Genomic DNA, 15,168 nt, shown 5'->3' with positions numbered 1-15,168 from the left:
TTAAAGTTTTAAATTGCATCCAATATTCTTGATCTGTGTGGTTTAATTTTTACACCTAAAATTTTGACTGGATTTTCAGATCAAAATCTGTGTTGTTGTGCCCTATCATGAGCTGTAATGCGTCCCAAAACAATGAACAAGCTAAAATTGACCGAAAATTTTACTGTTGCTATAAGCTTCAAACATTGGCAGATTAAAACAAGACATGCCAAAAAATATATAAATCTAAATATATAATATGACAAATAAAAGCAATATAGTCGACGCAATGTCGCGGGTCTCTACATATTAACCGGATGAGACAAGATTACATTTTTAAAATGTTTATGAATTATCTTGTTTTATTATTGTGAACGCTTTCAGAACGTTTGGAACGTGCGTAGTTATTACGTCACCGAGGAAACTCCAGTTTGTTCAATCCTTTCAGAATCCTTCCACTGATCCAATCACAGCGCATTACGTAATATGACGTCCAAGAGCGCAAAATTCGATTCTGTTTACGGAAGTCATAGACGGGTGGCGTGTGAACTGATTATTCAGTTTTGCCGTTTTAAATTCATTCATATGTTTTATGAGGTAACCACACCGTTGTCGAGTTGAAACTTTATTTAAAGTCCATATCTCATGGATATGGAGGTCGATATAATTGAGTTTAAAGTCCCTCTCGAAAACAACAAAAGTATTTTCGTTTGGGACATTCAGCCAACATTTTCAGAGGCTTACATTTATGTAAGTGTATTGTGTTGTGCTGTGTTATATTATTAGATTTCATCGTACTATTCCTTTTATTTAATGAATGACCAATAATATACCTTTCACTTGCTCTTTAAGTCAGATTACGTTTAACCTTTGTTCAAAAATGTACATAAGCATTATGTTTGCATATCAAGTCATAGATTGGTTAGCCTTGGACTTTTAGGGATTTTTAGTGCAAAATCACCAGTAATTGCATAAATGTACCAAACTTTTACTTTTAATTCAACTTCTCATCTGACTTTTTAGGAGTCCCTGTGGAGCGTGTATTCAGCATTTGGAGCTCTTTACCTGTTGAAGGTCTGTCCCAATGCCACGGTGGCTGAACCTGTGTTCTATGCACTGGTGAAGTTCTAACGTTACTCATCGGCACAGGCATCCAAAGCTCAGCGGGCCACTGATAAACAGTGCCTTTCCCAAAGTTCTCCTTTAAAGGTAGCCTAATGTATTACAGCTACAGATAAAGCTGTAAATGTGATAAATACAGATAAAGCTGCTACAGATAAAGATGTAGCTGTTAATGTGATTTGCACATGTTTTTCAGATGGGCTACTGATCAGATTTACTTTTAAGAAGGTTTGAGTGTTTGAGTTGAAACTTGTTTTGCAAATGTATTTCTTATTCTTTCTTTCAACCTCTCCCTCAGGTCCGATTGAGCACGAAGCAGAATCTGTCCTTTCTATAGCACTAAACCTCTCAGCCTTTCCAAATGTCACAACCTGGCTAATCACTATCTGGGCTTTGGCAGCTGGTCTACTCGCATTATTACTGTAAGCAGCAATATTGATGATATCGACTCTTCATTTTTCCCTCAAGGCTAACTGTGCATCTGTTCATGGCTGGTTTGTAAACCAAATATTTTTGTGTTTCAACAGTTGAAGGACATCTCAAAGTGTGTGGACGCAGGGTGCCAAGAAGAAACAGATGACCAGCGTGTGCTTTTAAAATATGGATTCATAGCAGAGTTGACCTTCCCACAGCACGGAGTGAGCTGCCAGGGGGTCGGTGTGGCGGAGGAGATAATCGACAACGATCCAGGTGAGGTCATACAGACTTGGCTTGAGGCATGCAACATGCTTTATTTTTTTAGAAGGTTATTGTTAAAATAAAAGTTTTAGAATTTTGATCTCATGTGCACTTAAATATATTTATAAAAATATATCTCAATAATAATAATAAATATTTATAATGATAATAATAATTACATTTATATTACGTTTTAAATAAATAATTAAAATCATATTTAAATTATGTATCTTGTTTGTCTGTCTTATCATATTTTTAACATGTTTATTAATTTGTTTATTTCGCTTTTTAAATAGCCCTACATGACAGCATGCAACGATAGCTATTAATCCGCAACATCTGCTAAAATGTTGAATTCTTTAGATCCAGAGGAAAAGCTGAGAAAAAGAGGGACACTAATGAAACGTGCCAAAGACAAAGCTGTGGTTGCTGCCTTTGAAAAGGTGCTTCTCATGATCTTCGGTAAGTATTTCCAGCAACCTACTGTATACAGCCATTATACAACACATTGCAATCTGTGGTAATATCCATTTCATGTCATTAATGTCCCATAGGAAATGGGAAATTAGCAATTGAGATCATGTACGATCCAGATGAGATCCTTCCAGAGGAGAACTCAGAAGGAGTCATAAAAGTAAGTGTTCCTTCAAGATCTTTGAACATTCTGGTCAATGATGCATTGAATTTATTCAATTTACAGAGAAGTAAATGTATGAAAATTTGTTCCACGTCTACTTAAATCAGCTCATAAGGTTATTGTTTTTCAGGGTCAGTAATATTATTAACCATTGCAATGAGGAACTAGCCAGTCACTTTCAGTTCTTATCCGTTTGGTCAGTGGTTTAGCAACAGCCAATCAGAGAGCTATCTAATAGCCAATTATTTTATGTGGCAGGTAAATGACATCTCCTGGAATGAGTTTGAAGGTGCTGACAGTAATACTGAGGAGGATTTCCCATGGGACCTCACAGTGGACCTCCCTGATTGACACCCACTCAGCTTTCTCAACCCACACAGTTGCCAATGTTTTCCAGATAAGTGACCACTGAAAATTATATAAGTTTTCTCTTTGATGTTTGGTATTGACCATAATGTGTACAGCATTACGGTCATCCTCTGTGGTTAACCTCCCAATTTCAGCGGTAAATGACATCTCCTGGAATGAGTTTGAAGGTGCTGACAGTAATACTGAGGAGGATTTCCCATGGGACCTCACAGTGGACCTCCCTGATTGACACCCACTCAGCTTTCTCAACCCACACAGTTGCCAATGTTTTCCAGATAAGTGACCACTGAAAATTATATAAGTTTTCTCTTTAATGTTTGGTATTGACCATAATGTGTACCTCTGTGGTTAACCTCCCAATTTCAGCACAACTGACCTCAGATTCCTCTTCTCTATTTCCAAAGCAATTCTCTGTTTTTTTATGTGGCTGATACTACCAAGGTCACACAGGTTGAGGTTTAAAGGTCAGGTCAGATGTGAAGCCAAGAAAGTCATGTAGTTTCATAAGGACTTCAGGGAATCCAAAATGCATTTCTTTATAACTTAAAAAAAAAATCTCTTGTGTACAAAGTATGATCAGCCTCTTTTTTTGACATATTTGCACTACCTTAGAATACATTAAGACAGGTTTTAGTATGTTCTCATTAAAATAGGTTTTTGTTTGTGTTAAATAAAATATATTTGTAGGAGTGGATTTTAATCATATGTGCCTCTCTTTTATTTATTGCTTTTGCCTTGCTGCATTTGTTCGGTTGACTGGCTTTTTTCCTTTGTCAAGTAGATTTTTAATGTGTTTTTGGTCCAGGTTTAAGAATAATATCAGTAGATCTTTAAAATCAGGTTACCCAGTTTACCTAAAATTCCCTGTGTCTATTCATTGGTGTGATTATAAATTCCTTTTTACACACAGATGAGGTGCTTCTAAAGTTAAATGCCACTAGGTAGCAGTGTCTGCTGCAATTCAGTTGATTTGTACAATGACTTTTTTTTACTAGACATACATATTGCTATAAAGAAGATTTAAATAAATAAATGATCTCAGCAAGCCATGGGCAACAGTGGGGGTAGAAAAAAACATTAGATTTTTAGCGTATAGGATGTGGGTGAACCAAGACTCAGCTGGGAACATTTTTAAATTATATAGAGTATATAATCATATTTATGATCATATTGACTAATTAGTATGCTGTCAAATTAAATTAGGCTATATACAGATGTACAAGGACTATACTCATCTATATTTTGAATCTGTTTTTATTTTTATAGTATCCATTTCATTTTCATTTAGTCAAAGTTTTAGTAATTTTCTTTTGTCCGTTTTAGTAGTTTTAGTTTTTTATGTGTCTGTAGTTTTTTCCATTAATTTGTATTTAGGTTTTAGTTATATAAATCGCATGTGATTGTCATGCGCATCTGGTCAGTAAAGCCAGTTCTGTGATTAATAGTAAATCTCCATCACGTGCTTTCAGATGGAGCGGCATTTAATGCACAGAGCCATAGATCACTGCTATAATCGCGTTCATAATCGCAGATGAGTCGCATTCGATTATAAACCGCGATATTGCGTAGCTTGTCAGTGTAAGTGTTTTTATTAAATGCCATTAATGTTTTTGTTAATACAGCTTATAGCACTAGTCAACTAAATGAATGTAACATGGCAAAGATGAATGCACTTTTGGAAGTTGAATGTAAGGGAAATGTCATTTTGGAATTTCTGTTGTTTAATGTGATATTGTTGTTCATGTATGTTCATGATGAAATTGTCTTTTATTGCTGTAATTAATTTGTAGCATTAACAAGATGACCCGTTGAATTCATTTTGGGAGCGATGACTGATTGAATGTATTTTTAGTCCAGTGCCTGTATATAAGATTAGTATTGACCAAGTTCAGAGGCTGTCATATGTGGATGTATTTTCAACAGTTTCAGTATGAAAAATAACTTTTAAATTGATTCAATGGATTTATTGCATTTTGAAGTAAAAAAAGTGTCATGGATTTATTGCATTTTGGGAAAAAAGTTTATACAAATTTATAATAAATCTTTGAAAATCAAAATCACCAAAGTTTTACTTAACTACAATAACCCTTTTAAATAGATGAAGATTTTTTAATTATTTAAAATTTTAAATTATTTTTGAATGGATGAACATTTTTGTTGTTCTCATATGAGTGTAATTCATGTGTTTTTTTATGTATACCTATGTTTAGGCTTAAACGTGCATGTATTGGTTTGTCTTCTTTTTTAATGCTTGTGGTTTAACGCATTGCTGTATTAAGTAATGAGTAAGAAATAATTTGTTAATGAACATTTAAATAAATAGAAATAGAAGCTCTTCAGCATATTTCAATGTATTTGTACTTGACTTAAGGTAAGTTCTTCTACCAGTTGAAAAGGGTAAAAATGAAGTCCTTTCTTTCTTTTACTAATTTTGAAAGAGTTATCCATGCTTTTATCACCAGTAGGTTTGACTATTGTAACTCTCTTTATTTGGGGATCAGTCAATCTTCTCTAAAGCACCTTCGGATGGTTCAAAATGTGGCTGCCAGAGTCATAATGGGAGTTTGACAGCATGAACATATGACCCCTGTCCTAGGCTCTTTACATTGGTTACTTGTGCGCTAGGGTTAATTTTAAAGTGCTCTTATTGGTTAAGTCTTTAAATGGTTTAGAACCCCTATACCTCTCTGATCTGTTGATAGACCACCAACCAGTAAGAGCTCTTAGGTCTGCCAATTTAAGGCTTTTAGTGGTTTCTAAAACCAGACTAAAGTCTAGGGGCGATCGGGCATTTGCCGTAGCCGCTCAGAGACTTTGGAATAGTCTACCTATCCAAATCAGAACTGTTCCCACTCTATCCATTTTTAAATCAAGGTTAAAATCATTTTAAAATTGATTTGTCTATGTTTTGTTGTTTTACTTGTGACTTTGTCTTTGTCTGAATTCTGTTTAATGGTTGTTATTTATGTTGTACAGCACATTGGTAAACAGTAGTTTTTAATTGCGCTTTATAAATAAATTCAAATTGAGATTAAGTTGTCAAATTGAAAGCATTACCTACTTTTACCTAAATTAGAAGATAGAATTTAGCTTTGGCATTTGCTGATGAAAGCTGTGAATTTCCACATTTTGGTAAAATAAGGAAGTTCTCAAAAAGAAATCAAAAGTTCTGGCGTGAACACGGCTCTGCTAAACATGTTGAGATTTGTATGCTTGATTTATAAAGAGAATGACACTAATAACCTCTTGTTTAGTCTGAGTCATAAACCTATGTTGATTAGTATTTTATTGGTTGTGAGAGGTTTACTCAGAATCAGGAATGTAAGTGTGTCTCTTTCTGGTTTTTAGTCTCCCTGAGGTGTTTGGCAGAACCAAAAGCAGAGTACTTGATTCCTCTTGCTCTCAAACAACCTCACACAGTACTAGCTTTAACAGTTTGGGAGGGGCAAATGTGATTTTTCGTGATCACTCAGCTTGGTTTGCGCACACTTTCAGTTCCCTGTCCTTATTTTCACTTTCTAAGGTAAGATGCCAGTGGGGGTCTCTACATATACCCACGAGATTGAAATATACCAGCCGTTGTATTTCATTAGAAGCAAACCAAGAGTAACGATAATTTTTTTTTCTTAAAACCACAACCGCAAAAGGGCCATGTGCACAAAGATTTAAACACACACCATCTTGGGCAAATCCTAGTCTGTTATTGTGGGCATAATTCTTCAGAATTCTTATTCAGCTTTCAAAATTTAATACTCAAATATGAATAGATCTTATTATAAAGGCAACATGTTGTTTAAAAATTCACAAGTGGTATTTATGTTATACATTTTACTAAAACCATAAAAAATTGTTATAATATGGGGGGAAAAATCATTCAAATTATTTATTAATAATATAAACAATAGATGATGATGATGATAGGCTACTTTTAGTTCATTATTAGTTCTATTTGTTAAAGCTAAATATTAAAATGAATAATCTGAGCATTTGTTACTGTGGTCTGATTTAAAACCAAAGGCAGAGACCAAGACCAGAGGTAAGAGGCTTGAGACTAGGAATATCAGAGAAAGGTTCATTAGAAGCAAACCAAGAGTAACGATAATTTTTTTTTCTTAAAACCACAACCGCAAAAGGGCCATGTGCACAAAGATTTAAACACACACCATCTTGGGCAAATCCTAGTCTGTTATTGTGGGCATAATTCTTCAGAATTCTTATTCAGCTTTCAAAATGTAATACTCAAATATGAATAGATCTTATTATAAAGGCAACATGTTGTTTAAAAATTCACAAGTGGTATTTATGTTATACATTTTACTAAAACCATAAAAAATTGTTATAATATGGGGGGAAAAATCATTCAAATTATTTATTAATAATATAAACAATAGATGATGATGATGATAGGCTACTTTTAGTTCATTATTAGTTCTATTTGTTAAAGCTAAATATGAAAATGAATAATCTGAGCATTTGTTACTGTGGTCTGATTTAAAACCAAAGGCAGGGACCAAGACCAGAGGTAAGAGGTTTGAGACTAGGAATATCAGAGAAAGGATCTATGATTGTCACACATCACACATTTGTTACTGACCATAAGTCACAAATATAAAGTGTTATGAGCATACTCTGTGGTTAACCTCCCAATTTATCTATAACTTACTTCTCATCCCTCTGTTCTGCTTCCAAGAGAGCACTGTTTGTTTGTTTTTACATGACCGGACACAGAATTGCTTTAGGGGGCTTTGACTACACTTTACACAAGGGAATTCATACTCCAATTTTTAGTAAATATGTAATTATCATCACAGTCTTGAAGGACTGTAAAATATAAACCATAGTTATGAACACATAATCTACCAACATAGTCTCATGACAATTCGTTAGTATTTTACCATAAGATGAATTGGTTGCGAATTCCTATTTATATGAATCATCTTGGTTCGTTTTGCAATCTTTGTCGAGCTCATCTGTTTCCAAGCCTTCAGATGTACCACTTCGATACTAGTAAAATAGTAGCTAAGTTGTCAACAACTAGTTCTGTCTTGAACAAAATCATGTGTCAACATGCCACAATGTCAGTCTGCTGTATAGTGTTTTGTATCTCAAAAGGTATCACTACTCATCTGTCATAATTTATTCATATTCACTCGAATGTATTTGTTCTATTGTTTCGATTTGTTTCGATTGTACCTTGGGCTCTTAGATGCCACATAAATCTTACAAAATGAATTAAAAGCAATAGTTTTGACTCAAACGTGAGATTATGACACATGGTCTTAGCTTCATATGAACGTTCATAAGGGGAAGTCGCTCTTCAGGATGCATTGAATGACAGACGTAGGCATAACCGCAGAGTTCAAGACGTCTCGAAAACGCAAATTCATCAATCGTCCCAATTTCTATTCAGATGCAGAAAATGAACGTCAAAATCATGCCTTTCCCTTTTCGGTCTATTTGCAAAATGCAGTATATAAGCTGCAGACCTAAAGTGAGTCTTCACTACAACGACAAACAAGTTGTGAAGGACAAAGGACAAGTTAACAAGGTAAGCAGTGGAACCAGTGGCTTATTGTAATGAATCTGATTATTTATGGCTTGAAATCGATGCATCCTTGTTTTAATCTCGCATGGTCTCTAATCTTTTATAGGCATCTGTCAGAATGGATCTTCATCGTGTGGCCTTGCTGTGCACCTTTTTCTGCTTTGCGCAGGTTTGGTCATTGCCAACAAACTGCATCCTTCGTAAGGACTTATTGAAGAGATCATATACACTGATAGAGACTGCGGTAAGAATTGCTGAGAATCTTCAGTGGTACAATTCAGTAGCGAATATACATATTCATTGACGAATATACTATTTTGTTTTAGGGGGGCCTTTTCCCCGTGCAGTGCCTGAAGGAAAATGTTGCCATAACTTTCCCGCAAAATGCGTTCGAGTCTGCCAACACGGATCAGGTACAATCTTTGAATAAATCTTTTTTTGTTTGTTTTGGGGTTTTTTTTCGGTTGACTTTTGTGTACATTTGTTTACTTTTCAACTCTTGTTTAGGTTACTGGTGTAGAAAAAGCTGTTTACCAGACACTTGAGAATATTGATGCATTGTTTGAGAACTACAATGATCCAGACCAGTGGGATGCAAAAAAGTGGAATGAGTTTCGAGGCCTCGTATACCGGCAGATTGTGGACAGCAAATGCGTAAGAAAACAGCAAACTACATTTTTCGTTAATATCTAAAAATGTAGAGATCTTGTCTTGGTTCAAATGACATGTGATTAAATTATAATCGTGGCATTATTTTAATTACCATAAAATAATTTCAACTTCTTCCTTGTTTTCTTTGAAAAAAAAATAACACAAACAAAAACTGAGATTACAGTGAGACATTTACAGTTGCAATCAAAATGATTCAACCCCCTTGACCTGCAAGACATTTTGTTGCAGAGAACAACATTTTATGAAAACAATTTAACAAAGACATCAGTGAACTATTAGAGAAAGTTTCTTGATACACATTTGAGTGATTCTGAGAATGTAACATTGGTGAATCATGATAAAAAATCTAATTGGCTCTAACGTTCATTTTCAAAATTATTATTATAAAAGTCAAACTTTGTGCAGAATCTTTTATTCTTTAAAACCACCAGTAAACGCAGCCTATAAGTGCTCAGAAGCTTCGGTCACCTCTCTGCTGCGGTCTCGGCTCAATCCTTGCCTGAAAAAGCTTTCAGATCACTGATAATCTTTGGTTTTCACATTGCTACTTCTTTCTTCAAATTCAACCAAATATTTTCAATGAGAGTTAAATCTGGAGACTGAACAGTCCACTTATGTACATCCTATAATACGTGAACATGAAAAAAAAAAACAGGGATACGTATTACAATATTAACTAATTAATTATAATTAATCTGCAATACAAGTAAATTAAATTGTCTTTATTTATTTATTTCTCTCACCCAGCTCTTTGGGTCTTTTGTCGGTTTAAAGTTCATCCTAGCAATCTCTTCGTTTTCTTTAACTGGAAAAACGAATTTAAAATCGAATTGTAATTTTAATTTTACATTTTAGATCTTCTAGGCCTTATCAAAAGTTTCGTATGAAGTGCCAATTAGCTACTATATGCGTTAAAGAGAGCTGAGTGGTAACAGACATGGAAGTAACACCGGTCACTTGTACCTTGTTGTCAATGATGTTTGACCGCTGGGTGCCTCAACTGACGAATCAGAATCACGTATTGCCAGATAGCTGTGTAATATGTATATGACTTTTTAATTACCTTTTGTTTTCAGTATTTCATGTTTTCTGTGTCTTGGCAAATATAGATCATGAGCAAGTCTGAAGCGGCACAGGATTTCCCCAGCAGAGATGCTTCACTCAAGAAATACTTCGAGACTATATCCTCGGCTCTGAAAGAAAAGGTACGCTTGTGTCATCAACCTATAACTTTAGTCATAGCCTATCTCTTGTGTTATATAATAAACATTCTAATGCTGAATGCCATTTTTCTGTGCAGGATTTCAGTTACTGCGCATGGGAAATTGTCAGAAATGAGATTCTCCGCACCCTGAAGTTCATATTGGATCACAACTCCGACATCATGTTATAAGTTTCTTAGAATTGTAAATGCGTCCTTTATTTATTTATTTAGGCCTATTTATTTATTTATTTATTTATTTAATATTTTATTGTCTGTTTTTGTCTAGAGGTTTATTCTGTTTCTAAATCACTGTATCGGATGTAACTGTCATTTTCGCTTTTAAATTGCATCACACCATTTCCATTCAGCACTGGACAGTTCACAGCTTGAAAACTTCATTATTTATATATTATTAAGATTGTATTTTTGTTGCATTTTACAAAGTTTTTTTGTAATTTCTGAATAACAAATACATTTTGAATACTGACCTCTCAGATCGTGTCTTGTTTTCTAAAATCTTGTTTTATGAGATCTTTGCTATATTTGACTTTTAGTGAAATTAGCTTAATTGAGTTAAGGAGATCAATAATAAGTGTGTAAATTAAAAAAAAAAAATGGGATGGAGGGTGGGTGTTAGGAAGAAAGGTGGATGAGTGAAATATTAGATTAGATAAAGATAAATGTGAAATATTAACACAGGATTGGCTACACCAGGTGTACGTGAAATAGTAAGGCTGATATTCAAACTGCATCTCTATTTCTCAAAACTGTGACCTTACACATTAATGTCTTGACCTTATACATTTGTGCATCTATGAGGCTGTTTGTTCCAGCAGAAACTATTTGTATTTTTAGCAGACATTAAATGAGATCCGAATAGACCTATTCCAGTGATCACACTTTAACCACATATCCAGTGTTTGTACATTGCTGCAAAGTAACATCCTGTTTTTATCTATTTCTATGTCTAGAACAAATGCAAATTTGTTGTACTGTAATGTACAGCTTGACATCATATTATACACTGCACTTGTTACAAATATGTAAATGCTCTATAAATCCCTTTCTTCTTCATATTCAAGCTTTATGTGTGTTTATTTATTTATTTATTTTAAGCTTTAAAATATCAGTTAGGGTGGACCTAATGCTCAGTCTCAATGGAAAATATTTCTCAAGCTGCCATTGTGTAAATGTTATGTGGCTTTGAGCAAACTTGTTCTAGCTTTTGAAGTGTTCGAAAATGAAGAGCTTGTAAAGGATTTTTCACTGACATCGAATTGAAAACCCCTTTAAATGTTGTTCTTTTTACCTAGCAGTGGTAGTTTTTGTTAAACATGAATGTTGTGAGATCAGTAAACTCAGAGAACCAAAGAACAGGAATGTAATTGTCAAGTCAAGTTCCAAGGCTGTAACTTCTGAGCTTGTTTAAATGGCTGTCAATGAGGAAATGCATAGCTGTCTGTCATATTTTTTTATGTAAAAATATCAAATGACTGGTTGGGCCCAAATAAATTGACAAAATGATACTTCAAAGAATCCATGATGTCCTTCATACAGTCATGATTTCCACTTCCAGCAACATAAAACACCCCCATAACAGGACTGGTCCACCTCCAAGCTTTGAGGTGGTGTTCTTCTGTTTATAAGCTTTGCCGCTGATCCATGGGTCCAAAAGTTCCAGTTTGGTCATATCGCTCCATAAAACATTCTTCCAGAACTCCACAGGTCTACCCAAATGAATTTTACATGTTCAAGTCGGCCTTTTATGTTCTTCTTGATCAAGAGTGGCATTCAGCAAGATGCCTCAATACAAAGGCCATAGTTAGTGTTCTTCTTATACTCTGCATTGAAATGTTTTTCCTCCTTTCATCAGGTCATCTTGCAAATCTTTGGCTGTACATTGCAGGTTTTTCTCAATTGCTCTGATCAAATTTATTGATATTGTGCTTTTTCTTCAACACCCTCAAAGTTTTTCTGGTACAACACATTTTAAGCTAAGGAATAAGGCTGTATCTCTAGGAACTTTTAATGCCTTGAAATCTTCATTAGATTTTCTAATAAAACTATTTCTTCTATAGCTTTTGAGAGAGCTCTGTTGAATTTGCATATTTGCTACTCACGTCAGCACATGCATGGGCAAAGTTTATGTATGTGTAACAGCTCAAGCTAATTCTGTTTTTAATAGAGTTTCTAAGACAATTTTGTTCCCCACCATAAAAAAGTGACTTAAAAACAGCAATGTTGAATAGTAATTGAATAATTATGACATAGTTGTGTTATTAAAAAGTCCTATAACTCAAAACGAATATTAGCCTACATTATATTGACATTATAATTTATAATATGCCAGTATTAGTGTTATAGATGCAATTTTTATAAAATCCTGGATCTTCAGAAAAGCTTATATTTGTAAAGTATTGCAGTCTCTGAAGGGCTGAATAATTTTGATTGCAACTGTGTGTGTGGTGTGTGTTAAAAAAAAAACATAGACCCGGCTAGAACAAGCAGAGTGATACAAAATTGTGAAAGGGCGTTCCTGTAGCGATGCTGGTACAATATCTCACGGTTCTCAACCAATCAGATTTGAGAACCAGAACGAACTGTTGTATAAATATATATATATATATATACATACATGTATATAGTGAAAATAACACAATCTTTTTTCCAGAATATCTCGTGGCACATCTCGTGGCATATAAGTGTTGCTGCGTGCAACATGACGCATTACAGTGTGCACTTATTCTATGCACAACAATGTAAAGCGTCAAGTGTATGAAATATATATCTTGTCAATTGTCATCCATCATCGGAGTCTGACAGCCCTCCCTCTCCATTACCTAATTAAAGCTGCCACGGTTGAGTGCATGAAGTGTTCATTCCACACTTGTTTTGTTTTTTTCGGTTTATAAGTGTGCATATGTGCATTTGAAGGCACTTTTGCTTTATTGGAATTCTCAGTGTGAACACACTAACCACACTATTTATACTAAAAACGGCACATAATAGTGCATACATACGCGACTTGGGACGCCAATGATCATTAAGATCAACACAATCTTTCGAAATAATGGAGTGAACTAGCCTATAGCAGCCCACGTTTGGGCTTGATGAACACATAGGACCTGTCCCAGTACCTTCACTTTGCGGTCTTGGCCACTTGAAAGCACCTGCACGCGACAGGAGGTGCGTGCGCAAGAATGTCCCAGGTCTGTAAAAGCATAATTGATTGTAAAGCATTTTCCTTGCTGATTTTTAAATGCATTTAATGTTTTTAAAAAAAATACAAATTAAAGGCAAAAACATGTATTGGTAGAGAATTAATAGTTACGTAAATATATTTAAAACATATTATATTTTTGGCCATTTTTGTATATCTAAAAAAATATTTGAAAGTATATTTTGCCGTATGGGATAAACAACTCTTGTTTTTGTGATATTGTTCGTTTGCCAGTCGCTGCTTGTAAATTATACTCAGAGATATGCACTTCAGTATCTTCAGTTTTAATGAGTGTTCAGTATAATCATCTTACATAATCATATTACAAAAATTAATCAATCAGGCAAATAAATAAATAATAAATAAATAAATAGATAAATAAATAAATAAATAATCCACGAAAAACTACTCTGAATAACTTAAGTGAATGATACAAGTTCAAGAGTAAATTTAAGAACACGCAGGAGCTCCTTTCGAACCACCTCCCACGCGCAGACACTGTAGTCCTGAAGGAGAAAAAAGACAGCAATTTATAATAGGCCATGGGCTTGAATGACAGTATTTTGTTAGAGTGCTTTGTAGACCATATTTTATGCATGCTGAACAATAAGTTTTGGTGTACCTTGTTTCTGAGGAGAGTGGCCAGTTTATCAAAGTAGGTTTTCAGTGTACCTTCTCTTGTGGGAAAATCATCCACGTGTCGCTGCTTTCTCCTCATAATCTACACACGGATGAGACATATGAGACACTTACAGGCATGTTCATCTATAAAATCCTATTTTAAAAATAAATGTATTATTCTCTTACACATGTGTACTCGTCAGTAAAACGATAAACTATGTTTTGGAAATCCTCCACTTTCTTCTGGTTCCAGGATTCTGGGTGACTATCGTTAGCAAACAGGTAGTCAATGTGCTCCATGATTTTATACGTTGCCTTTGCTACACCAGTGTTCTGCAAAGTAAACATATAACAGAAAACATTATGCCCGGTCTCCTTCATCATTCTGGGTTCTAGCAAGTAGTATTCAACAGAAACATTTAGACAATCATGGAGCTAATATGCATGGAATGACTCTTGATGTGTTTATAGTTTACCTGATTGGAGTCATTTGATTGCAGTGCAGATGTCGGGAAGGTTATTTCGACGTTTTCTTTCAAGCATTCACGAGGAAAAAGACCTCCCTATAAGGAAAGTCAGAACATAGGTGAAGATACAGCCTAAATATGTACAACAGGTAACGGAATATAAACCTTTGGGGGGTGGAACTTACCATATTCTCAAGAAGTCTGCGAGTTGTTTTCACGAGCTCCCGTCGCGTGATGCATTTTGTTGGCATTGAACAAATTTGGGCGAAAATAAGAAATGGACACAGCAGAGTGATACATTTCCAAAGTGCCATTATATTTATATGAGGCCAAAAAGCAAAAAGATCAGAAAGATTATGCAAAAAGGCAAAAATTAAAAGAGCTGTAAAATAGCACTCGGTCACAAGCGGTGTTGAAACCTCTTGAAAATCTCCTGATATTGCTGAAGACATGGATGCCAATGGTCCGTTTTATACTTGAGTGATGAATGGAAAGAATAATCGTTTCTGGATTTTTTGTAGACCGCAGCGCACTCGCTTGCGCATCTCTCTCCTTTGCTGTGGTTATCGAGGATGTGGTCTATCTATCTATCTATCTATCTATCTATCTATCTGTCTGTCTATCTATCTATCTATCTATCTATCTATCTATCCA

General features: G+C 34.8%; 2 protein-coding genes and 1 pseudogene across 2 annotated transcripts; 2 read left to right on the top strand and 1 right to left on the bottom strand.

Annotated features, from left to right (window-relative positions):
• Nucleotides 1-624: 624 nt before the first annotated feature.
• Nucleotides 625-2,303, top strand: LOC107754307 (RAD52 motif-containing protein 1-like; annotated as a pseudogene).
• A 6,145-nt stretch (nt 2,304-8,448) lies between these two features.
• On the top strand, nt 8,449-10,395 carry LOC107754314 (interferon alpha-13-like). Its single transcript, XM_016570709.1, has 5 exons — nt 8,449-8,574; nt 8,657-8,743; nt 8,838-8,984; nt 10,112-10,207; nt 10,303-10,395. The coding sequence occupies exons 1-5, from the start codon at nt 8,449-8,451 to the stop codon at nt 10,393-10,395; spliced, it is 549 nt and encodes a 182-aa protein (XP_016426195.1).
• A 3,450-nt stretch (nt 10,396-13,845) lies between these two features.
• LOC107754306 (interferon alpha-6-like) lies at nt 13,846-14,828 on the bottom strand. Its single transcript, XM_016570701.1, has 5 exons — nt 14,700-14,828; nt 14,524-14,610; nt 14,234-14,380; nt 14,049-14,147; nt 13,846-13,932 (listed from the first exon to the last, which is right to left on the bottom strand). The coding sequence occupies exons 1-5, from the start codon at nt 14,826-14,828 to the stop codon at nt 13,846-13,848; spliced, it is 549 nt and encodes a 182-aa protein (XP_016426187.1).
• Between the last annotated feature and the right edge of the window lie 340 nt (nt 14,829-15,168).

Source organism: Sinocyclocheilus rhinocerous, unplaced genomic scaffold, assembly GCF_001515625.1.
Source record: "Sinocyclocheilus rhinocerous isolate Xijiao unplaced genomic scaffold, SAMN03320098_v1.1 scaffold832, whole genome shotgun sequence".
Lineage (NCBI taxonomy): Eukaryota > Metazoa > Chordata > Actinopteri > Cypriniformes > Cyprinidae > Sinocyclocheilus > Sinocyclocheilus rhinocerous.
Note: the sequence above shows the minus strand (reverse complement) of the source record. Positions and strands in the feature narration are given on the sequence as shown.

Excerpts from the sequence above, each read along its gene's own strand:
- LOC107754306 (XM_016570701.1), bottom strand. The coding sequence starts at position 14,828 with ATGGCACTTTGGAAATGTATCACTCTGCTGTGTCCATTTCTTATTTTC. Across the intron at positions 14,148-14,233 it reads TTACTGACGAGTACACATGT|ATTATGAGGAGAAAGCAGCG; the intron begins GTAAGAGAATAA and ends ATCCGTGTGTAG. Across the intron at positions 13,933-14,048 it reads CCACTCTCCTCAGAAACAAG|GACTACAGTGTCTGCGCGTG; the intron begins GTACACCAAAAC and ends TTTCTCCTTCAG.
- LOC107754314 (XM_016570709.1), top strand. The coding sequence starts at position 8,449 with ATGGATCTTCATCGTGTGGCCTTGCTGTGCACCTTTTTCTGCTTTGCG. Across the intron at positions 8,985-10,111 it reads AGATTGTGGACAGCAAATGC|ATCATGAGCAAGTCTGAAGC; the intron begins GTAAGAAAACAG and ends TGGCAAATATAG. Across the intron at positions 10,208-10,302 it reads CCTCGGCTCTGAAAGAAAAG|GATTTCAGTTACTGCGCATG; the intron begins GTACGCTTGTGT and ends TTTTCTGTGCAG.